The sequence below is a fragment of the Mauremys mutica genome, chromosome 20 (genome assembly GCF_020497125.1).
Source record: "Mauremys mutica isolate MM-2020 ecotype Southern chromosome 20, ASM2049712v1, whole genome shotgun sequence".
Taxonomy (NCBI): Eukaryota; Metazoa; Chordata; order Testudines; family Geoemydidae; genus Mauremys; species Mauremys mutica.
In genome coordinates this window covers 21,000,687-21,024,697 of record NC_059091.1, presented here as the reverse complement: position 1 = coordinate 21,024,697, position 24,011 = coordinate 21,000,687, and the positions used below count along the sequence as shown (strand labels likewise).

Genomic DNA, 24,011 nt, shown 5'->3' with positions numbered 1-24,011 from the left:
TGGTCATTGTTTCCTGGGTGGGGCGGACTTGGCTGGAGTGGGAGTCCCTAGGATAAATAGTTGGCAGCTTAGATCCTAACCCTCCTGGCTGGGGAAAGGCTCAGCCAGAGCCATAGAGCCAGGCATCTGGAATGGCTGCAGGAGGTCACATGAGGTCCGCTGCGCTGGAAGGAGGCTCCAGGCCGGGAACTAGGCTTCAGGCCACGTCCTGATCTCTGCTGTGCCAGCGTAGATCCGGAGTGACTCCTCTCGCCTGCCATGGTGTTTTACGGCGGCGTAAATGAGAGCAGCGTCTGGCACATTGTTCCACGCTGCAGTTAAAAACCCGGGCTGGCCCGTGCCAGCTGACTTGGGCTCAGGCTAAGGGGCTGTTTAATTGCAGGGTTGATGTTTGCACCCCGGGCCAGAGCTCTGGGACCCTCCCTCCTCGCAGGGTCCTACAGCCTGGGCTCCAGCCCGAGTCGGCTGGCATCTAACTGCAGTGTAGACGTACCTTTAGTGGCTTGCATGTTAACTCGAGAGCATCTCTTTCACGCATAGAAGTTGGTCCAGTAAAAGATATGACCGCACCCATGTCTGAGTTGCTGGAGGGCTTATTGGAGGGTGAAGGGAGGGCAGTCCTGGCACTCTGACGACATTCTCCGCCCTCCCATGCTAATAGAGCTGGGATCAGGCCCTGAATGACATGGAATGCTGTGCCATGCTTCTAGGTCTGGTCTGCAAATTGGGCACCAGTCTGGGAGGCAGGTGACTTGGGTTCTGTTCCCGGTTCTGCTCTCTGTGCGATACCTTGGGCTTGTGTCTCTGTCCCTCGGTTTCCCCATCTGTGAAATGGGAGGAAGGAAGGGAGAATGTAAAGTGCTTTGAGGTTATGGATGGAAGGCACCATAGAAGAGCCACAGGTACAGTAGTGCTAGAATACCCAGGCGTGGACCAGAACCCTGTTGCACTAGATTCTGTGCAAAGTCAACCTTCCTTGAGTATTTTTGCACCCAAGAGTTGTAAAAGAGCTGGGCGAGGAGCTCCTTGAACCATTAGCATTGTCCCCCCTCAATAACTTTTTGAACATTGTGGAAGATCTACAAGACTTGAAGAAAGGGTCTATTTGAGGACTTAGATAAAATATAGGCCTGTCAGCCTGATGTCGATCCCAGGCAAAATAATGGGATAGCTGAAATGGGACTCAATAAAGAAATAAGGCAGGTAACTAATGCTAATCAAATGAGTTTATGGAAAATAGATCTGTCAGACTAACGTGATGGGAAACTAACTAGGAACAAAGGATGTCGGCCATACTTACAGGGTGGGGGACTCGCTCCTGAGAAGCAGTGACTGAAAAAGATGAGCGGGTTATGGTGGATAATCAGCTGATCCTGTGATGCTGTGGCCGAAATGGCTAATGCGATCCTGGGATGTGTAAATGGGAATCTGGTGCAGAGAGGTTATATTACCTCTGAATTTGGCAGTGGCGCGACCGCTGCTGAAATACTGTGTCCAGTTCTGGTGCCCACAGTTCAAGAAGGATGTCGAGAAATTGGTCAGAGAAGAGTCATGAGAAAGATTAAAGGATTGGCAAATAGGGCCTCGGGGAGCTCCATTTATTTAGATTAACAAAGAGAAGGTTAAGGGGTGACTTGATCTATAAGTACCTACAAGGGGAACAGAAACTCGATAACAGAGGGCTCCTCAGTCTAGCAGGGAAAGGTCTAACGTGACCCAATGGCTGGAAGTTGAAGCTAGACACATTCAGGGTGGAAACATGACGTAAACTTTCGTCCATGAGTGTAATTAACTATGGGAGCAACTTGCCACCAGCTGCGGTGAATTCTCCCTTGCTGACGAGTTTTAAATCCGGAGCGGATGCGTTTCTAAAAGATCCTGCTTTAGTTCAAAGAGGAAGGGATCCAGGCAAGCCCAGCGGCCTGTGTTGTACCAAGTCAGACTTGAGGAGGGTGACGTTAGAATCTGAGGGTTTTTTGGACTCCTTCACGACCCTGCGTAACTCAAGGAAGTTGAATCCCAGCTGCTCTGCCAGCCCCAGCCTGAAATGTAATAGCGTGTGCTGCTGTGGATATAGGGTGACCAGACAGAGTGTGAAGAATCAGGACAGGGGTTGGGGGCGTAGTAGGTGCCTATGTAAGAAAAAGCCCCGAATATCAGGACTGTCCCTGTAAAATCGGGACATCTGGTCGCCCTACATGGATGGGACCTGGAGCAAAGGCCACGGCTGGTGGGAGCAGAGAATAGGCACCGTGCTGTGGCCGGTACATAGCAGCTGACTGAGCCCAGGTGCCAGCTCCGCTCTGCTGGAGGTGCCCCTTGCATGGGGAACATTTCCTGCCTTAACTAAGGCCCTTTTATGGTGCGGAGGGACAGTCCATTAAGGTCAAGGTAACTGAGAACCAGGGTCCTGTGGGTTTTTATGCCGGGTGATACAGAGCTGCCTTCGCCCCTAGGCTGATCCAAGCTGGCATGTAGCTCGTTGGCATCTAATTACAATCAACTGCGACGCGCGGCAGGAATGCAGGGGAGCTGGCGAGTCGCGCTTGGCGCCGGCTGGGGAAGCCTGTGAGCGGTGCTGAGAGAGAGCATCAGGGCCCTAGTGTCAAGGCCCCAGTCCGACGGCAGACGGGCCGAGTCCGCTCGAAAGTGGGCTAGCTGTCACTGGGGAAGGGGGAGGGGTGTAGGGTGACCAGATGTCCCAATTTTTATAGGGACAGTCCCGATATTCAGGGCTTTTTCCTTATATAGGCACCAATTGCCCCCCACCCCGTGTCCCGATTTTTCACGTTTGCTATCTGGTCACCCTAGAGGGGTGCTGGCTGATTCCTTCGGGAAGGACAGCCTACGAGAAGGTGGTGTGGGGTCTGGGACTCCTGGGTTCTATTCCCAGCTTTGGGAGGGGGGAGTGTGCTCTGAGTGGGGCAGTGAAGATGGGGAGTTGATACCTGGATTGTATTCAGAAAGTGGGGAGTGAGATCAGGGTCTGGCTGGGAGCCAGGACTCCTGGGTTCTATACCTGGCTCTGGGAGGGGAGTAGGGTCTAGTGGTTAGAGCAGCAGAGGGGCTGGGAGCCAGGACTCCTGGGTTCTATACCTGGCTCTGGGAGGGAAGTAGGGTCTAGTGGTTAGAGCAGCAGAGGGGCTGGGAGCCAGGACTCCTGGGTTCTGACAATCCTGTGCCAAACGTCTGTTCAAAAAAAATTTGTTTTTCTGTGCTCACTACAGGAGAATCATAGATTATTAGGGTTGGAAGGGACCTCAGGAGATCATCTAGTCCAACCCCCTGCTCAAAGCAGGACCAATCCCCAAAGAAACTAAGGGCTTGTCTACACTGGCACTTTCCAGCGCTGTAACTTTCTCGCTCAGGGGTGTGAGACCCCTTCCCCCCCCCCCCCCGAGTGCAGCAAGGTTCAGCGCTGTAAAGCACCAGTGTAGACAGTGTCCCAGCGCTGGGAGCTACGCCCCTCATGGAGGTGGGTTGTTTTTTTCTCTCTTCCAGTGCTCTGCCGCAACGACACAAGCCAAGTTCGTGGCAGAGCTTTAACATTGCCAGTGTAGACTGGCCCTAATATAATGACTTTATCTTGGGTAAATCTTCTACTTCAACTTCCCCTGTAACGCTGATTGCGAATGCTTCCCCTTAGCTGTTAGCCATCTGTAACAGATCATGCCCCTCAGCGCTGCATAACAATTACCGCCGGAGATGGAGTGGGGTCTAATGACTAGTGCAAGGCAGGCTGGGAGTCAGGACTCTTGGGTTCTATTCCTGGCTCTGGGAGGGGAGTGGGGCCTAGGGCTAGGGGTGGGGTGGGGTGGGGGGGCTGAACTTCATTCTGTTTCCATCTGTGGAATGGACTTTGGTGTAATGGTTAGAACAGGGTCCTAGGTGCCTGGACTTCTGGGTTCTATCCCTAGCTCTGGGGAGGCAGTGGAGTCCAGTGGCTAGAGCATGGGGTGGAGTCTAGTGGAAAGTCAGGACTCCTGGGTTCTTTTCCTGTCTCTGCCAGTAACTCACTCTACGATCACACGGCAGTCCCTTCTGTGCCTCAGTTTCCCCACTTCTTCAAACTTTTAAAAATTCCTCCAGGGATGCTGCTGGATGTTCTGCAAAGCATTTGAGATCCTTCAGGTGACAGGCATGTTGTTCGTTATCTGAGCGGCCCCATCTGCTGCTGGCTCTGCTCTCCTTGTTGCATTTGGTGGGAGGGATGTTACAGAGGTGATTAGATTACTGAAGTTTCTTTTTATGGGGGCCTTAAATTCTTTAAGCAACATGAGTCACCTTTTCCCCTGCTCTGAACAGCGTGGTGGCGTGTGTCCTTATGGTTCCCCAGGCAGTGTCAGAATGTAACCTCGAAGAGTCATGTTAACTAACATAACATTAAAACACTCCTGTGTGGATGGGCGCAAGCTGGTTTTAACATCGTGTCAGCTGGTTGGGGTTAGCTCTCCTATTCCATCCCGACCAGCTGACCGGATGTTAAACCCAGTTCGCCCCTGTCTACACGATCTGCAAAGTAGTGGTTTAACATTGTGCTCGTTAAGGTGACTCCAAGGTCATGTTCTGATGCTGCCTTGTTTTCTAGTGAAGATGTGCCCTGACTCTGGGAATTGACTATTCTAGTCCCAACCTGTCAGGACTCTGCAAACTGAATCCTCTATAAAAACAACGAGGAGTCCTTGTGGCACCTTAGAGACTAATACATTTATTTGGGCATAAGCTTTTGTGGGCTAGAGCCCACTTCATCAGATGCATGGAGTGAAAAATGCAGGAGCAGGTATCTCGTTAGACTGATCACACACTGGGTAAAGCAACCCCCGTCCTTTCATGTATTTACACCTGCTGCCTCATGAGGCATCTCCTTTTTAGGGACCTGAGGCACAGAGAAGCTAAGTGACTCTCCCAAGGTCTCTGTGGAAGAGCAGGGTCTTGCACCTGGATCTCCCAAGAGCTAGACTAGTGCCCTAACCACTGTGCCAGCCTTCCTCTCTGACAACTCAGCTAGGGAGACTGCTCCATTATTTAAGCTTCAAAGAGTGCAGGCATGAAATCTCAGCCCCTCTCTCGTTAATCCTCATTTGATCGGGGGTGGGGAGAATGATGGTTTTGGGGTGAAAGTGCAGGACTCCTGGGTTCTTTCCGCCCCCCACCAGCTCTGCCACTTCCGCCCTCTGGGCCCTCACTAACTATAGATTCATAGACACCAAGGTCAGAAGGGAACGTTGTGATCATCTAGTCTGACCTCTTGTATAACAGGCAACAGAACTTCCCCTAAGGCAAGTTCACTTCCTCTTTCTGGGTCACCCCCCTCAATCTTACACATGGATCTCTCCCTACTCAACAAATTGTTGGGACTCTTACTGCAAAGTTTCCAAGGAGCTTAGAGCCTTTGATGGAAGGAGCTTGTTAAGTGCTTTGCAAAGTATTTCAAATATCCCTCAGTACTGATCTTTCTCCTTCGTGCAAGGTGGATTGGATTTAGTCTGCCAGAGACAGCAGCCCAATGTAGGATGTGGGTTTAAAAAGCGGCGTAGTTTTTTCTCTAAATACCCTCTTGCTTTGCACTCCCGTAGCCCCTATCGATCTAGTTGCACCAGAGCAAATCTTCTTGAGAGAGATCCGGGCCTAAAATGAGTCGGTTTCACTTTATTTCTAGTCAATGTCATGACTTTTCCTTCCTCCCTGCTCCTACCTGTTTGCTGAGCTCTCCTCGCTGACAGGCTGGGTTTTAAATCTCTCTCCTCCACCTTTATTTTCGCTTGGAAGCTCGCATCTAATATTTTGAATAAAATCTTTCCGTGTTATTTGCTAGAGTTGCACCAAGACAACTGGACGCTGCACAGACACACACAGAGAGAGACGGCCGATCAGGCTGACTATTATTTCTGTTTCCTTGTGCTAAGGAGGGATGAGTATGGTCTGTCCATATCCATATCTTTTGTTTTCTACGTGGATTGTAAGATCCTTGGGGCCGAGGCCATCTTTTGTATTCTGTTTGTGCAGCGCCTGACGCAGTGGCGCCCTGGTCTGTGACTGGAGCTTTGAGATGCTATGGTAATAACGAAATAGACAGAGGTTCTTGATGTCACATGGATTGTGTGACAGAACTGGGAATTGAGCTAAGGTCTCCTGAGTCCTGGTCTGGTCTCTTTATTTGTAACGGTGGGAGCAGGGGAGAGCTGTCCTGCTGAGTGCTGAGACAGCAGAGTAATTGTGCTCTTCTCCATGGGAGAGGGAACTGACACTGCCCTGCCAGGCTCCCAGTGCTGGCTCCTGTGGGGGAGAGAGGCACCGAGCCTCATGGGATGGCTTTGGCAGCCCAAAAGCACAATGTGTAGTGAGCTGCGCATCCGAGGCTGGCTTTATACCAGCAGTGAACCTTTGCCACGGAAATGTTTGATGTTGAATAAGGAGCTGCTAAGCTGATAGGATTGAGAAACACTGGCTGAACCCGACCTCCTTTATAACCCAGAGCGTCCTGCCTCCAGCCCATGTCTGGTGGTTGAGCTAGAGAGCGTACCTTGAAATCAAGCCCGGGTTTCTCTTTCTAAAAGGCTTCCAGTGATTGGAGAAGCGACCAAGTGTGTGATCTGAGGCTTCTTAAAGAGACGTGGCTCAAAATTCTGAGCACCTGCCCTCCGAGGATCGGGGTCCCCAGAACTGCGCCCGAGCCAACGCAGAGTTAAGGTGGGGCCCTGGCTGGGACTCAGATCACTAATTGTTTCTGAAAATCGTGCCCCAGATGCTGTGTTCCTCTTCCACGTTTTCTGGGTCTACTTCGTCCTGGTCTGAAGTTAGGCTCATTAGATCGTAGTGGTTCCTTCTGGCCTTAAAATGTATGAATCTAGATACATACATCCGACGAAATGGGTATTCACCCACGAAAGCTCATGCTCCAAAACTTCTGTTAGTCTATAAGATGCCACAGGATTCTTTGCTGTTTTTATGAATCTAGATAGAGTGGGCAATGTTAGCTGACACCCATGGGTCTCCTAATTCAAGCTCCTGTAAAGGTCTCGCTTCCTAACAGCGATTGCTTTAAGCCTGAGGTTTTATATCCTTCCAAATACTCCTTTTATAATAGTTCATACGCAGCGCCGGCAGTTCTCGTTCTGCCTGTGTCTTCAGGGCAGGGACTGTCTCTGCAGCACCTGGCTCCGTGGGGCTTGGTTTGAGCCTCCAGGCACTGCCATCAGAACACAGAGCAATGGAGAGAGAAATGACAAGGCGTAAGCCAGGGAATGTGGCTTCGTATGAATTGCTGCACTGGATCAGAGCAGGGAGCCCGTCTAGTCCGGCATCCCACCTCTGACGGGGGCCAGCATCCAGTGCTTCAGAGGATGGTGCAAGAAACTCTGTGGGTGGCAGTTAGAGGCAGGTTCCCCCCCACATGGGGATGTTTTCCTCCTGACCCCTGGCTCTGGAGCATGAGGGTTTTGTCCTTTTCATACTACTGGGTGTCTGGGTTGAGTTGACCTTGCCTTACTACTAATACAACTCTGATGCCTCAGCTGAGGCCGAAACCGGGTCCTTGCCCGCGTTGGGATTTTGAAATCAGGGTTAGCAACAGTACAGCCTTTTGCACCAGGTGGGAGTGGGCGAGGAGGGGGTGTACCCGTTTGCACAGGGGCACCCGTGGCTAAAATCCCATTGCAGACAATGCCTGTGAGGCTGTGCCAATCTGCAGGAGCGGGTTGCACCCATGGTGCCAAGGTTGCGTGGAGAAGGGACAGCGGAGGCTGGGGGTGGATGACTGGCATCGTGACAGGGTCTGGAGGCCAGGCGGGGAGTGAGGATGCGTTTTGACTGGGCTGCGGCCAGGTTGGTGGGTGGCTCTGGCATTGGGGTGGGAAGGGCGCGGGTCCGGTGCCAGGGATTTCCCCTTGCCCAGAAGAGCCGTTGGGCAGAGGAATCTGGTCTCCATGTGAAACCTGCCTGAGCCCTGGCAAAAGCTGTTCTCGTAAACAAGGCCGCATTGTGTGGCTGGGTTTATAAACACCCCCCGGCCTGGCGTCTTTCTCCTCCGAGCTCTGAATGGGCCTGGCTGCCGGCCAGCGGGGCGAGCCTTGGGGGGGGGGGGGGGCACGGGAACGCAGGCGCTTCCTCCACTGCCTGCAGCAGGCGAGCTGCTGCACTTGGGCTTCTTTCCTAGCCTCTGAGTGTGGGCCGGGGATCAGGGAGGGCAGGAATCGGGATTGGGGATCCTGGGGGGGCGGTTTGGGGATTAGGGATGATGAGGATCTGGAATGGAAGGTGTGGGGATGTAAGGGAGCTGGGATCAGTGGGGATCCGGGAGAAGGAGGGGGTGGGGATCAGGGCTGGTGATCTGGGGGAGCATGGGGATCTGCGGGAGAGGGTGTGAGGATATGGCAGGGGGCAGAGATGTGGGAGTGGGGGGAGGATGTCTGGGGGGAGCACTAGGGACTCCTACCATTGTGTTTTCCTGGTGCCCCGTCTGTAGGGGGCTTGCTCGCAGGAGAGGCCATGGGGGTGAGTGCTTGTAATAATACAAATATGTACTGAGGAGGTTGGGGGTGGTCTGAGATTAGTGGAGAGGGGCTGGGGGGCATTTGTGGGACAACAAGAGATCGAGTCCCATGTTTGCGGGGTCGCCAAGGGTGCGGGATGGCACAGCTGGGGATTGAACCCGGGGTTCTGTGAGGGGTGGGGTGGGGAACGCTGGGATTTGAGCCCACAGCTGTCGGGGGCGTGAGCAGAATGGGCGCTTGGGCGCGTAGGAAGGATGCTGTATTGTTTCCAGCTGTGCCGGTGACACCTCCCACCTCTCTTTTTCCCCCTCTTCTCCCCCAGGACCAGTTTGATGACGTAGAGCGTCACACCCAGTGGGGGCTGGATCTGATGGAGAAGTACGTGAAGTTTGTGAAGGAGCGGACGGAGATTGAGCAGGCCTACGCCAAGCAGCTCAGGTAGGAGGGCAGGGGACAAAGGCCAGAACGGCTGCTTACGGCACAGGATTCCTGGGTCTCGTTCCCTTCATTTGGAGGGGAATGGGGTCTAGTGGTTAGAGCTGGGTCCCAGGAATCATGGGTTCAGTTCCCAGCTGTGGGAGAGGAGTGGGGTCCAGTGGTTAGAGGTGGGAGCCAGGTTTCAGGACTCCTGGGTTCTTTCTCTTCAGCTCCTCCCTCGGTACTTTTTGGAGGAAACAGTTTCCTCTCTCTGGGCATGTCTGCACTACAATAAATCTCCCACGGTCGGCTGACTCGAGATGTGGGGCTAAATATTTTCAGCGTCAATGCTCGGGCTGGAGCCTGAGCTGTGTAACGCGGGTCCCAGAGCCCGGCTTCCGGCCTGAGCCCAAACGTCTGTACTGTGATCTTATAGCCCCGCGGCCCGAGCCCTGAGTCAGCTGCCACGGGGGGTTTGTTGCCATGTAGACAGACCCTCTGTGCCTCCATTTCCCCATTGGTGAAATGGAAATCGAGGCAAAGGCAGCAGAAGGGATTTGCCCAAAGTCGTGCAGGGAACTGGCTGGCAGGATGGCCCGATCCCACGCTCCACCCACAGCTCTGTCCTTCCCTGGTCTCTCCCTCCTCCCTGACCTGGCCATGCCTTGTGGCAGAGACCACTCATACCTGCCAATGGGGGAGCAGAGTGAGGGCACCTGGCTTCAGCGGTGTTACTGAGCATGCTCAGTACAAGCCGAAGAGCAGATGGTGGGGGGGAGGAGGCACATGACCCTGCATCCCCCACTCTCATGTATCACGTCTGCCATATTATCTGCATTGTGCTCCAAGATCCCTGTTTGGCTTGGCCTGGCCTAGCAGGGCACAAAGGGTTAACGAGGTGCCACTCAATGTTTCCTAGTTAAATCCCCCCCTCCCCGCCCCCGCAAAGGCTGCTGCTCTCCCAGCAAGGCAGCCAGCCCCTTGGCGCTTGCAGCCTGGAATACAGCTGAACCGAGGGCGGGCGGAGCTGGGGGAGCTGCCGTCCAAGTCTGTTTGACTCCTCTTGCTGTGTACCGGGTTGTTGGCTGGATTTTACCAATGACTCCTCGCTTCGTGCCCTGGCCCTTGGCTGCGGGGAGCGGGTTGTGAATCCAGCTCTGCATTGCCTCGGAGACCGTCTTCTGCCTAGCTACAGAGCAGACACGCGTGTCTGCTCGCTGCCTCCCAGATACCCTGGTGATGGGCACCAGGAGAAACAGGCACGGCATGGGCAGTGGCAGGGTAAACTCTCCCCCCTTCCTGCCTACATTTATAGATTCCCAGGCCGGACGGGACCACTGTGATCATCTAGTCTGACCTCCTGGATAACTGCCCCCAAATCATTCCTAGAGCAGAGCTTTTAGAAAAAGATCCAACCTTGCTTTAAAAACTCAGTGATGGGGAATCCACCATGATCCTTGGCAGGTTGTTCCAGTGGTCAGTTACTCTCACTGTTCGCCTTATTTCCGGTTGGAATTGGTCTAGCTTCAGCTCCCAGTCGTCGGATCGTGTTAGACCTTTCGCTGCTAGATTGAAGGGCCCCTTATAAAAGATTTGTCCCTCATGTAGGTACGTATAGAGTTAGACTGCAATCAAGTCACCCCTTAACCTTCTCTTGGTTACGCAAAGGAGTTTGAGTTCCTGGAGTCGCTCGCTATCAGGCAGGTTTTCTAACCCTTTCATCATTCTCATGGCTCTTCTTTGACCTCTCTCCGACTTGAATTTGGGCACCAGAACTGGACGCAGGATTCCAGCAGCGGTCGCACCAGTGCCAGATACAGAGGTAAAAGAACCTCTCTGCCCCTACTCGAGATTCCCCTGTTTACACATCCCACTGCTGCACTGGGCAACACAGTATGGGGAGGAGGTGAGCAGCCCTCTGTGCTGAAAGAACAGGTTAAGGACTATTTAGAAAAGCTGGATGTGGACAAGTCCCTGGGTCCAGATCCAATGCATCCGAGGGTGCTGAGGGAATTGGCTGATGTGATTGCAGAGCTATTGGCCATTATCTTTGAAAACTCGTGGTGATCAGGGGAGGTCCCGGACGATTGGAAAAAGGCAAATATAGTGCCCATCTTTTAAAAATGGGAAGGAGGAGAACCTGGGGAACTACAGGCCGGTCAGCCTCACCTCAGTCCCTGGAAAAATCATGGAGCAGGTCCTTAAGGAATCATTTTGAAGTACTTGGAGAAGAGGAAGGTGATCAGGAACAGTCAACATTGATTCACCAGGGGCAACTCATGCCTGACCAAGCTGATTGCCTTCTGTGATGAAATAACTGGCTTTGTGGATATGGGGAAAGCAGTGGACGTGATATATCTTGACTTTAGCAGAGCTTTTGATACAGCCTTCCACAGTATTCTTGCCAGCAAGTTAAGAACATATGGATTGGATGAATGGACTATAAGGTGGATAGAAAGCTGGCTAGATCGTCAGGCTCAACAGGTAGTGATCAATGGCTCGATGTCTAGTTGGCTGCCGGTATCAAGCGGAGTGCTCCAGGGGTCGGTCCTGGGGCCAGTTTTGTTCAACATCTTTATTAATGATCTGGATGATGGGATGGGTTGCACCCTCAGCAAGTTCACAGATGACACTAAGCTGGGGGAAGAGGTAGATATGTTGGAGGGTAGGGATAGAGTCCAGAGTGACCTAGACAAATTGGAGGATTGGGCCAAAAGAAATCTGATGAGGTTCAACAAGGACAAGTGCAGAATCCCGCACTTCGGCTGGAAGAATCCCATGCACTGCTACAGGCTGGGGACTGACTGGCTAAGCAGCAGTTCTTCAGAAAAGGACCTGGGGATTACAGTGGATGAGAAGCTGGATATGAGTGAGCAGTGTGCCCTTGTTGCCAAGAAGGCTAACGGCATGTTGAGCTGAATTAGTAGGAGAATTGCCAGCAGATTGAGGGAGGTGACTATTCCCCTCTATTCGGCACTGGTGAGGCCACATCTGGAGTATTGTGTCCAGTTTTGGGCCCCGCACTACAGAAAGGATGTGGACAAATTGGAGAGAGTCCAGCGGAGAGCAACAAAAACAATCAAGGGGCTGGGGCATATGACTTATGAGTAGAGGCTGAGGGAACTGGGCTTGTTTAGTCTGCAGAAGAGAAGAGTGAGGGGGGATTTGATGATAGCAGCCTTCAACTACCCGAAGGGGGGTTCCAAAGAGGATGGAGCTCTGCTGTTCTCAGTGGTGGCAGATGACAGAACAAGGAGCAATGGTCTCAAGCTGCAGTGGGGGAGGTCTAGGTTGGATATTAGGAAACAGTATTTCAGTAGGAGGGTGGTGAAGCACTGGAATGGGTTACCTAGGAAGGTGGTAGAATCTCCATCCTTAGAGGTTTTTAAGGTCAGGCTTGACAAAGCCCTGGCTGGGATGATTTAGTTGGGTTTGGTCCTGCTTTGAGCAGGGGGTTGGACTAGATGACCTCCGGAGGTCTCTTCCAACCCTAATCCTCTATGATTCTATGATCGCGTTAGCCCTTTTGGCCACAGTTTCACAATGGGAGCTCATGTTCAGCTGATTATCCACCATGACCTCCAGATCCTTTCCAGAGTCACTGCTCCCTAGGCTAGAGGCTCCCATCCTGTAAGCATGACCTGCGTTCTGTGTGTCCCAGATGTACACATTTACATTTAGCTGTATTAAAACACACGTGGTTTGCTTGCACCCATTTTACCAAGCCGCCCAGATCACTCTGTGTGAGGGACCTGACCTTTTTCAGTATTCACCACTGCCCCAGTTTTTGTGCTCACTGGGGCTTCTGGGCACAGGCGCCAACTTTTGTTGGCACCAGTGGGTGCTCGTGGGGTGCCCCCCCAGCCCCGCCCCGACTCCGCCCCTATTGGATCCCTCCCCAGATCCCTGCCCTGGCCCCGCCTCTACCCCAAGCACGTGCATTCCTCCTCCTCTCCCCTCCTTCCCAGGCTTGCGGTGCGAAACAGCTGTTTCGCAGCGCAAGCACTTGGAGGGAGCAGGGAGAAGCAGGACGCGGCGGCCGCTCGGGGGAGGAGGCGGAACAGAGGCAGAGGTGAGCTGGGGTGGGGTCGGAGAGCTGCTAGTGGGTGCGGAGCACCCACCAATTTTTCCCCCGTGGGTGCTCCAGCCCTGGAGCACCCATGGGGTCGGCACCTACGCTTCTGGGGCGCGTCCCATGATTCTTAGCACTGCACTAAGCTGAGCCCCTCTGTGACTTCCTTCTCAGTGCATCCTGGGAGAACTTGGCTCTCCTTCCGTGGGGCAGGATGGTGGGAAGGTTAGCAGCATCCGAGGGGGGCGAGCCTGCGGCCATGTCTACATGGTGGTTGTGTTAGCAGCTGATGAGATGTGCTCGCTCCGATTTTAGCCTGCGTCCTGTCTTGGGCCAGCTGGCTCGAGTTAGCCGCCCCACAGCGCCTGAGGGAGGGGTCTTTGCGCTGACAGGGCACGTGTTAGGGACAACACTCATGTTAACTCTGCAGGGAAGACCAAGTCCAGTGAGAAGCGGCCAAGCCAGGCCCACCCGGACAAAGGGGACTAGACTGCTCAGAGGATGGGAGGGGGAATGCTCCCAAGCTGGCGAAGGGGTGTGGGCGCCCCCTTCCTGTTAGAATTTAAGAGGAATCAGGTGTTGAGATCCCAGGGCAGGGGGGCTGGCGATACCGGTCAGGGATCCTAGCAACCTCCAAGGGAGGGAACCAAAAGCTGCGTGAGAAACGGGGGCGGGCGGGGGAGTGCGGGGAGCCTAGCTGGAAAGCACCTAACGTTCCTCTGCAATGCCAGCAGCAGCAACCTGCCCAGCAGGTGAGTGGCAGAACCCGGAACAGAATCCAGGTCACCTGAGTCCCAGCCCTGTCCTCTAACCGCTGTCTGCTGAGTCCCTCTTCCCCATTGAGCTGACCCAGCGTGGAAACGCAAGGTGCTTTCTTGCCTTGGCTGCCTGGTAACGTGTTTCTCTCTAGCATGCGGGGAGGGTTGGATGCTGGCTAAATGCGGCTGCTTCTGGGGTGGAAGAGAGCAACTTCCTGCTGCACAGCACAGTGCGGGGGGGAGACTCTGAGGATGCAGGGGTGAGCCTCTCTGAGTTAGGGGCTCCTTGATTCCCCCGTATGCTGCGTGACTGCCCCTCTGTGGCATAGCACAGCTGCTAGGCATTTCATCCTGAGGAAGACTGGACAGTGCGGTGGCTACGGCTCTAGCATGGCCCTTGGGTGGCCGTGTGGTTCAGTGGGCCGGGGGCTGGCTGTTCAGGTGTAAAAGACCTGGGTTCTAGACCCAGCTCTGCCCCCAAACACCTGTGAGATGTGGGCACGTCACTTAGGGTCAGATTTTTCAAGGTATTTAGGATGCTTAATTCCTATTGAAATAATGGGAATTAGGTACTTAAATACCTTGAAAAATGTGGCCCTTATCTTCTCCCGGCCTCCATTCCCCACCTGTATAGTGGGGATAATAGCGTTGTCCTGCCCTGAAGGGTATCACATAATGTGTGGTGTGTGACAGGGGCGTTAGATTGATCTGTCTTGCTAAGGAATCTGAGCAGCTGGGGTAGACCCCAAATATCCACACACATCCAGCTCCTTTGGCCCGCCCAGAAGAATCGCTGTTAGCAGTACAGGGCCTATGACACAGAATCAAGTCATTCTGATTCCATCTAGCAGAGAGCAATGGTAGATGCAGACACACTACCCCCACCTCTCCCCCAACCCCGCGTCACCTCCTATTATTGCAGGGATGCTGGCAAGACAATAAATTCATATAGTGTTAAAAATAAAACTAACTCTTCTCTTCTCCTCTTCCCCCCCGCCCCCTCCCGCGGTTGTGGTGCACTGGGATGACTAATTATACAAACCTCAAGGGCTGCTCTCTGGCCGGTTCCCTATTTTCATGCTTTCTTCACCAGGGAACCGTAGGTCACTTTCCCTCTGATGTGTCACTTTCATGCTTGGGTCCTCCTGTGTTCGCCCTAGGGGGCTGTTTGGGGGTTTCCACCCGGCCTAGGGAAGATTGCTTTGAAATGATCACTGGCCCTGTAAAGGTTTCATTGTCCCACTGGCTTTAAAAAAAAACCCTTCTCTGGAAGATCTAAGAGAGTAGGGATACAGCAAACATCTTGCTGCACCTTCCTCTGCTGGTGCACCTCCCCTCCTCCCCTGGAGGGGTCTGTCTAGGCGTCTTTCTCCAGCCTGGCCCAGTCCTTGGTTTCTTACCAACAAACTTTCGCAGGCAAGTTTCAGGTCAGTTTCAAGCTTTTTTTTCCTGCAGCCACAAGGGCTAGAAATTTACATTTCAAAACCATCTTGTAAGCAGAGGTGCTTGCGTAGACACCTGCCTATAGGAGCTGAAGCTTTCAGAGAGTTGCTGCAGGTCAGGAGCCTCACGCTAAAGTGACACTGAGCCGATCTAGTCGTGTTACGTCGGCTTCAGCAGCCTGTGGTTAGTGGCTACTTCTGATCCCAATCGCTGTGGGCGAGTTTGGAGTTGGGACACCGGTCGGTCAGTAATACCGCGTACAATGCAGTGGAGGAGCGACTGTCCACGTCCGCTGCTCACCTGTCTAAATGAGGCCAAGTGGCGATGATTATTGGATGACTGGGGGGTGTGTGTGTCGGGGGATGCGATAGGTCAATGGGCTTTAAATACACAGGCAGAGCTGGGCGGTGCTGATCCACCCCGCCAGCAGGGGGCAGCGTTGTGCCTGGGTGGACACGCACACAAGGCGTAATTCGAGTAGGGGGCAGCCAACGCTTGTCACTTTATCGTGAGGCTCGTGACCTGCAGCAACTCTCTGAAAGCTTCAGCGCCTACAGGCTGGTGTCTACGCAAGCACCTCTGATAAACAAGATGGTTTTAAAATGTAAATTTCTAGCCCTTGTGGCTGCAGGAAAAAAGCTTGAAACTGACCTGAGAAGTAAAAAACAAAAACAAAACACAACAAAACAACAACAAAAAGCCTTTCCACCACCCCCCCCCGCCCCACACCAGTAGGTGAATTTTAAAAAATAACCCAATGCGAAACTCAAGGCGAGGGCACAAAATTTTGCTTTGGAGCAGCCCTGCCTCCAGATCAGGACTAACGAGTGGCAGACAAACCCAGGAGAGGCCGCGGCTGGCGATACCGTGGGCTCACGGCCAGCCTTGCCGTGCTTCGTCTGTCGGTAAATTGAGCGAGCTGGGTCTTGTCAGCTCAGCAGCATGGTGTGAATTTGTTTGCAAGGTGCTTCCTGGATGTCCAGTGGGTGGTTTTTGGGGTTTTTTTTTTCGTTCTCCATCTCCTTTCTAACCAGGAAAGAAACTCCCAGCTCTTGGGAGGGGCTGTGCCCAAACTTGCAAGTGAAACCGTGGGCTGCCTGGCTCTCTCCGTGGCTCTGGTTTCTAGGAAGGCCACATCATGTAAGAGAGGAGGGGAGTTTCCTGCCAGGGCTAGGAAATTCTCTGTTTGAGGCAGAGAGGATGGGGCCATTTAAGTCTGTTCTGAACCAACCAGCCAACGGAGGCAGTATGACCTAGTGGGTAGAGCCCTGGGCTGGGAGACCTGGGTTCTGTTCTGAGCTCTGCCCCTCTCCTGTTCTGTGACCTTGGGTGAGTCCTGTCCCCACTCCCTGCCTCAGTTTCCCCTCTGACACACTGTCTGGTCTAGCCTCTTTGGAGCAGGGCCTGTGTCTGGGCAGCACCCAGCACAAGGCAGACCCTGGTCTCAGCTGGGGCCCTGTAGCTGTGACTGTAGCAAACGCTGGTTGGTTCCGTGCTAGCAGGGTGGGCTGCGTGTATCTGGGAATGGATGTGCCGGGGCTTAGGCCTCTGTTTCTGCCTGCAGCCAGAGCTGGGTGTCCTGGGTCAAGTCGCTGCGGCCTCTTGTGCGTCAGTTTCCCTACCTCTAAAATGAGAGTTCCGATGCTTATGTGAAGTGCTTGCAGACTTGCGGGTGAAATGTGCTTTATTATTGATCAAGAGGCTTGGGCCCGATGGGTGAGTGGAAAGGGGGAGGCCTGTTCCTTTAAAACCTCACCCCCACCTCCTGCTGACACTGTGCTCTTCCCCACCTCCAGCCCCTTCCAAAGTCCTCTGTGAGCCGCTCCCCCATAGCGCTGAGCCTGTCCCCACAGAAAGCAGTGGGCTGGAAAGGAGCGTCGGGAGAGGAGCCCATCCGCAGCCAAGAGCGCAGTCTAGGATGCACCCAGAGGCCCCAGCTGCAATCGGGGGGTGGATCAGAGAGTCCTTGCCCTGAAGAGCTCAGTGTAAACAGACTAGGGGTTGAAGGGAAACTGAGGCACAGAGCAGGGACGTGAGACTAAGGTCACAGCAGAGCTGGGAATAGAACCCAGGTGTCCTGACTCCCAGCTCAGTGCTTTACTCAATAGGCCATGCTTCCTCTCCATGTAAGCCCTTCCAGGAGGGGTCCCAGAGGCACTGGGCATCCTGGCTCTCAGATCACAGGAGCGTGGTTGGTGGGGAAGGAAATGCCTCTTCTGGCCTCCCTAAGGAGCGGGGCTGAACTGCGCACGGTCGTTGAGGCTCGGCCCAAGCCTCCGTGTGCCGTGGGTCCAGCTGGTGCCCAGGGAGGCTGTGGGCGTGGATCCTGGCCCTGGGGTGTGGATCCCGGCCGCTTTCTGTGCTGCATGTGAATCTTGGTGCTGGTGCTCTCCAAAGCTGGGGTGGTGGCTGTGAAAATCCCCGCCCCCTCCCCCCCGCTGTGTGGATCCCACCACGCTCCAGGCTTGTGAGCTCCTTTTTCCTTTGGGGTGGGATGGGGATTACCCTGCAGCAGCCGCCCCCCAGAGCGGAAGCGAACACGGTGGTGAAGGCAGCCACCTCGTCCTGTCCTCTTTAAGGGGCAGCAGCCTCCGTTCACGCTGCGGGCAAGTGCCAGGCCAGACTGGCCTTTCTGCTAAGCAGATCTCTGCCACAGGCCAACCAGAAGCCGCTGGCCTATATTTAGCAGGAGGAAGGAAGAGCCCCCTCCAGGCTGGCTCAGCCCCGGGGTAGCTGACAGGAAGAGCAGGCATGTGGCAGAGAAGCCTGTACCCAGCATTTTTCTTGCAAACCACGTTACAAGCAGCTTCCCTCTCCTCGAGCCCATTTCAAACCAGGCCGCCTGTCTGTGCCTCGGCTCTGGGGGGTTCTCCAAGCTCCTAGCAGAGGAGTGTTTTTTTGGTTTCTCTTCTCTTTTTGCCCAGCTTTTCCAGAGGCCGCTCGCGTCGTGCCTTGGGGTGAAATCCCACCAAAAAGCACCGTCCCGTCAACGCATGTAGAAAAGGGGTTTTTGTTTTTTTTTTGTTCCTGTGACGCCCTCTTTTTTCCCACTGTCCCGGGGGAGATCTGTTTTTTCTTCTTGGCTCTGGGGAGTGGGGTCTAATGGCTGGAGCAGTGGGAAATTGGGTGTCAGGACTTCTGGATTTTAATCCTGGTTCAGTGCTACAGCAGAGGGGAAACGGGAGGTAAAGAATCTTCTCTTCTGAGCTGGGCGTAGGACCCAGGAGTCGTGACTCCTCGCCCCACCTGCTCAAACCACTAGATACCACTCCCCTCCAAGAGCCAGGGGGAGAACCCAGGAGTCCGGACTCCCAGCCCCACCTGCTCAAACCAATAGACGCCACTCCCCTCCCAGAGCTGAGAATGGAACCCAGGAGTCCTGGCTCCTTGTGCCCTGCTCTGGCTAGTAGACTACACTCTTGGGATCTATTCCCAGCTCTGGGAGTAGGTGCAGTGGTTAAGCAGAAAGGACCTGGAAATCAGGACTCCTGGGTTCTTCTCAACTCTGCCACTGGTTCACTATATGGACATGATCGAGTCTCTTTCTCCCCTTCTTTCTCTCTCAGCGCATCAGTTTCCTCACCTGTGAAATGGGGATAACAGCCCTGCCTGATGGGGCTGTGTGGAGAAGTATATTTAAGTTTGAGGGGCACTCAGACATTACGGTACCAGATAAGTACGACAGACAGACGGATTCCAAGGACTTTACAGCATACTTCCAGCCGGGTCCAGCTGGGCTGAGACTCGGCAGAGCTGATTCTGTTCCCAGCTTTGCCGGTGACCCTGGGCAAATCACTTCCTCTCTCCCTGCCTCAGCTGCCCCTCGCACTGCTGGCCTGGATTAGCTCACGAACAGTTTGGGGCAGGGCTGTGCTCTCACAAAAAATCTGCAGCTTTTCCATCGGCCTCAGGGTGGGGCAGGTAGATTTCTGGTGCTGGGACTCGGGGTTTCCTGACGACTTCTTACGATGGTTTCTATCTATCCGGGGAAACCGAGGGAGGGGCCTTCTAGCCTGATGGCCTCTCTCTGGCTGGTAACATCTTGCAATCTTCCCTATGCAGGGAACCCCCTGCCCTTGTTTCCCAGGAAGCCTCCACTCTCCTATGGGTTTTTTTCCTTTCTCCATTTGCAGGAATCTGGTGAAAAAGTATCTTCCGAAACGGAACACAAGAGAAGATCCAGAATCCAAGTAAGTGCCTCTGTCTGATCTCGGCGCGTGCCATTCTCTTTAAGCTAGTTGAGAAAGGCAGAATGAGAACCAAAGGTGTTTTTAAGGACACAAAAGCCTGTCTCGGTATAAATGGTCCTGCCTCAGTGTGGCAGAGGACGGACTAGATGACCTTTTGAGGTTCCTGCCAGCCCTACATTTCTATGATGCTAAGTTTAAAGCCAGACAACTTTTAAGTTAGAAATAAGGCACAATGCTTTAATGGTAGGACGATAAACTATTGGACCAACATCCCCAAGGAAGTGGTGGATTCTCCATCCCTTGACCTTCAAATCCAGGCCGGCTGCCTTTCTGGCACAAGTTATCAGGCTCGGCACAGGAGTAATTGCGTGAAATTCTCTGGCCTGTGCCCTCCAGGAGGTCAGAGGAGATAACAGAATAGCCCCTTCTGGCCTTAAACTCTATGAATTGCAATGGTTCATGTTTCTTTAATAGATCTAAAGGCCAGAAGGGAGCATTGTCCTCTAGCCTGACATACATAAAAGGCCAGAGAACGTCGGCCTTTGGAACTCCTTGCCACAGGAAGTGGTTGAAATCAAGAATTTAGTACGTTTCAAAAAGGGATTGGATGCTTATGTGGGGAGCAGGAATATCCAGAGTGATCATAATTACAGCTAACGACTATTCTGGAAGGGTTATTAAACCTCAGGCGGGATTTAAACTGCTGTCTAACTATTAAAGGCCAAGATGGGATTTAGTGTGTGGGGGGGGGGGTGGGGAATTATCCTACATGGTGGGGTTCTTACACCTTCCGGCTAGTGCTGGTGCTGACCGACTCGATGGAGTAGACTGCCTGTCTGATGCAGTCTGGTGAATTTCAGTATTCTATATTCCTGCCCCAGGCCCAGGACTTCTGATTGGTGCAGAGCACCGGAAAGGTTTCCGTGTGGATGCAGAGATGGGCTGGAACCTCTCAGCCGAACCCCAGAAACGTCAGGAGTGTCGGGCCATTGGATTAAATCTTGCTGTTTGCCCTCCAGTTTTGGTCTGGGCTCTGCCCTTGGATGGTGGGGAAACTGACCGAGATCAGCTGTTCTGGCAGATCTCATGAGAAGTGGCAGAACGCTTAGCTTGCCAGGCAGCCCACTGGAGCGGGTGACCCTGGCTGATCCAAATCTTCAGGCTGGGTCAACCTCTGACTCTGGCCCTAAGCCAGCCCATCAGACACCCTCCTTTAACCCTCGGCTCCGCTGTCAATACCAAGACTGACCACTTCCTTCAGAATTTCCAGCCCAAAACTTTGCACCCAAACCATCTTCCCCTTGCCGTGCCTGCATGAAACAGGTGGCTGTTCCATTTACGGAGAAATTTGATACAAAACATAAATGCTGTGGCTGGGGAAAACCCCTGTGACTTTTCCCGTTTTGTCCGTGGCTTTTTTCTGTGTCCGTGACTCACCCCGCAGCAGCAGTTCCTGTGATCCTGCGGGGCTGGACCTGGCTCCCTGCTGCAGGCGTCACTGGTCACAGTACTGCTCAGGTCTGGCCAGGCCAAGCCCAAGCAGTACACTGCTCCTGGACACCAGGTTGCCATGCACGGAGCCGAGCGCTGGGCCCAGCTCCCCGGGACACTAGGGCTGCCCGAGCTGCTGCTGCTGTGAGGTTGCCTCTGCACTGGGCCAGGATTACCATTGTGGTGCTGGGGGTGCGAATAGAGCTGCCAGGTGATCTGTCAATAGTAGGATGCCCCCTTCTGGCCAGTTGGAGAACTGCACCAGAGTGTTTTCAATAGGCCAGGGGTAGGCAACCTATGACGCGGGTGCGGAAGGCGGCACACAAGCTGATTTTCAGTGGCACTCCCACTGCCCAGGTCCTGGCCACCAGTCCGGGGGGCTCTGCATTTTAATTTAATTTTAAATGAAGCTTCTTAAACATTTTTAAAAACCTTATTTACTTTACATACAGCAATAGTTTAGTTATATATTATAGACTTATAGAAAAAGACCTTCTAAAAACGTTAACATGTATGACTGGCACACGAAACCTTAAATCAGAGTGAATAAATGAAGACTCGGTACAGCACTTCTGAAAGGTTGCCGACCCCTGCAATAGGCTAGATCGAGAGAAGAAGGTGTCACTATTTTGGACGAAGTAAGCTGGGCTCTGGGTTTGCAAAACCTCTAGTCTCGGTGGCTTTGGATCTAAATTCTATTTCATCTAAAGTTAAACAATCTCAAAGCTCAGATAAGATGCCGGTTTTGGTAACGGGGATTTCTCTTTTCCCTGCCTCATGATCCAAGGACAAAGGGGTTTTTTGGTCAGTGAAACTTCAAGGCAGCCCATTTAAAACGGACTGCAGGAATAACTTTTATCGTGCAGTCTGTGGAACTCATTGCCACAAGGTTTCACTGGGGTGTAGAGAGTTTAGTGGGCTTAAAAGGAGAAGTGGGTGCTTACTTAAATAATAAAAAAATCCAGATTTAGAATAATTTAAAAAAAAAACAACCAACCAACCTTTTAGAAAGGGATATAAAGCCTCGTGCTTCAAGGCATATGCCCCAGTCTTTAACTGCGGGGGGGGAGACATCTTTCCCTGGCAGCAGGTTATCCTGCTGAGAGTTACAGGTTTGCGCCATCTCATGGAGGGATGTGGTGAATCCTCCATCACTCGAAGTCTTTGACTTTGAATCCGTGACCTCCTGCGAACTGCAGACCGGAGGTTTCCCCACAGAGGTGGCTGCACTGAACCTCTCCTTACGGTGGAGCGGCCTTGTGTGTCTTTGAGATTCCAGTCTGGGCTTAGCAGAGGCGGGATCCTGGCCTCGACTGACACCTGTTCTGATCCAGGCTGAGATGCCTGGGGCAGATGAGTTGAGGGGGTGGGGGGCGTATGCACTGAGCCTCTGCACCTGTGACCTTAGCATGACCTTGTCGCTCACCCCATAACTCTGTCCCTGCTCCAGGTTCTGCCAGTACCAGGCCTTCCTGCAGGTGGTGAAGGAGCTCAATGACTTTGCCGGGCAGAGGGAGGTGGTGGCGGAGAACCTGATGACGCAGATCTGTGTGGAGCTCTCTAAGCATGCCCAGGAGCTCAAGCAGGAGAGGAAATCGGTAACGCTTCCTCCCTCCCTGTCTTCCAGTGCAACTGTCTAGGGCCTAGTAATATCTGGGGCTGGGGGACGTGGATCCAGCTAAGCCCTGAGCATCTTTTGTGGCCGGGTGATATATGTGGGGTCCCCACTGAGCCTGGAGAGCTTGGGTAACGTACCAGCCACGTGTGCCTCTGTGCAGGACCCAGCCACTAGGGGGAGACAGCCTGCTACTGCCTCGAAGTAATGTCCCAGGGCCTGTGGCTCACGTGGCAGAGAACGGTGCTTTTAGATCCAATGGGACCCAGGTTCAGTCCCTGCAGACGCTGTGTCCCTTGGGTGCGAATTTCGGCCAGCTCACTATACTGACTGACTCTCGCTCCCTCCGCGAGTGGGGCCAGCTCTGCCTTCTTGGAGGGTTTGCCATGGGATCTGTGGGAGTATCGTGGGTGTAATAGCCAGGCTGTTTTGGGGGAAGCTTTTTTTAGAGCTACCAAAATTGCCGTCTCCCTGGAGAGGAGAAGGGACATGTACCTGCCCCTTGAAGCTGCTGTAATACAGCTTATAGAAGTTCAAGAGCATCCCTGGACTGGGGCTGCCTAAGCATTACCGTAATACACCCAATAAATAGCCAGCAGCAGAACGTTCTTCATCACAGTCTGAATTTTTAGAAGTGCTTAGTGATTTGGGACCCTTGAGACTTCTTAAAGGGATCCCAACTTTTTCATCTTGGCAGGGTGCTTGGTGCTGTCTGAAAATCAGGGTCAATTTAAGGAGACTCAAACTTCCCAAATCTCCAGCCACTTCTGCAAATTCTGGCTGTGAAGAAGAATGTTCTGGTGTTGGCTAATTTATTAATGGTGCTAGGCGCTGTATGTTACTCATTGGTAGTGCCTCGCTGCGCTAGGTGCGGTACAAACACAGAACGGAGAGACGGCTGAAAAATCATGAGGTTCTGCTGACGTTTCTCCTCTTTGCAGCACTTCCAGGAGGGCCGGCGAGCCCAGCAGCAGCTAGAAAACTCCTTCAAGCAACTCGAAAACGTGAGTCCTGGGGAACAGGGCCAGCTGTTTACGTTCTGTTCATGCTCGTGTTGGGCCTGATCCAAGCGCTTTGGAGCCGCCGGGAGCCTTTCCATTGACTGCAAAGGAAGCTTTGGATGGCGCTTGCCGAGACCCAGCTGCATGGGTCAGCTTGTGCTCCGCAAAGAGCACAGCTGGTGGAAGGAAATGCCTTCAGGAGAATGAAAGGGGCTTTATTCAGAGGAAGTCCAGCACATGTGCGGCAAAACTGTTCTGTGGTTCTGGTGGCTAGAGTGGGGGGAAGGCTGGGAGTCAGGACTCCTGGGTTCTGTTGCTAGCTCAGGGAAGGCAGTGGGCTCTGATGCATTAGACCAGGGGTTCTTAAACGTCATTGCCCCATGACCCCCGTCTGACAACAAAAATTACTACATGACCCCAGGAGGCGGACTGAAGCCTAAGCTCCTCCCCTCCACCCCCAGTCCCACCCCCCTGGGTGCGGGGGCCAAAGCCCAGTGGCTTCAGCTCCAGGCAAGGGGCCTGTAACCTGTGC

The 24,011-nt window shown here is 53.4% G+C and overlaps 1 protein-coding gene across 3 annotated transcripts in view; it reads left to right on the top strand.

Annotated features, from left to right (window-relative positions):
• TRIP10 (thyroid hormone receptor interactor 10) overlaps nt 1–24,011 on the top strand; it is a 71,647-nt gene that overhangs the window by 26,641 nt on the left and 20,995 nt on the right. For 2 of the 3 annotated variants that reach the window (XM_044994534.1, XM_044994532.1), the window contains exons 2-5: nt 8,815–8,930; nt 19,316–19,372; nt 22,314–22,461; nt 23,420–23,482. In XM_044994534.1, coding sequence (XP_044850469.1) covers nt 8,815–8,930; nt 19,316–19,372; nt 22,314–22,461; nt 23,420–23,482 — 384 coding nt within the window. Of the gene's footprint in view, nt 1–8,472; nt 8,494–8,814; nt 8,931–19,315; nt 19,373–22,313; nt 22,462–23,419; nt 23,483–24,011 lie in introns of those variants that run through there. The other variant, XM_044994533.1, reaches the window with a different exon arrangement.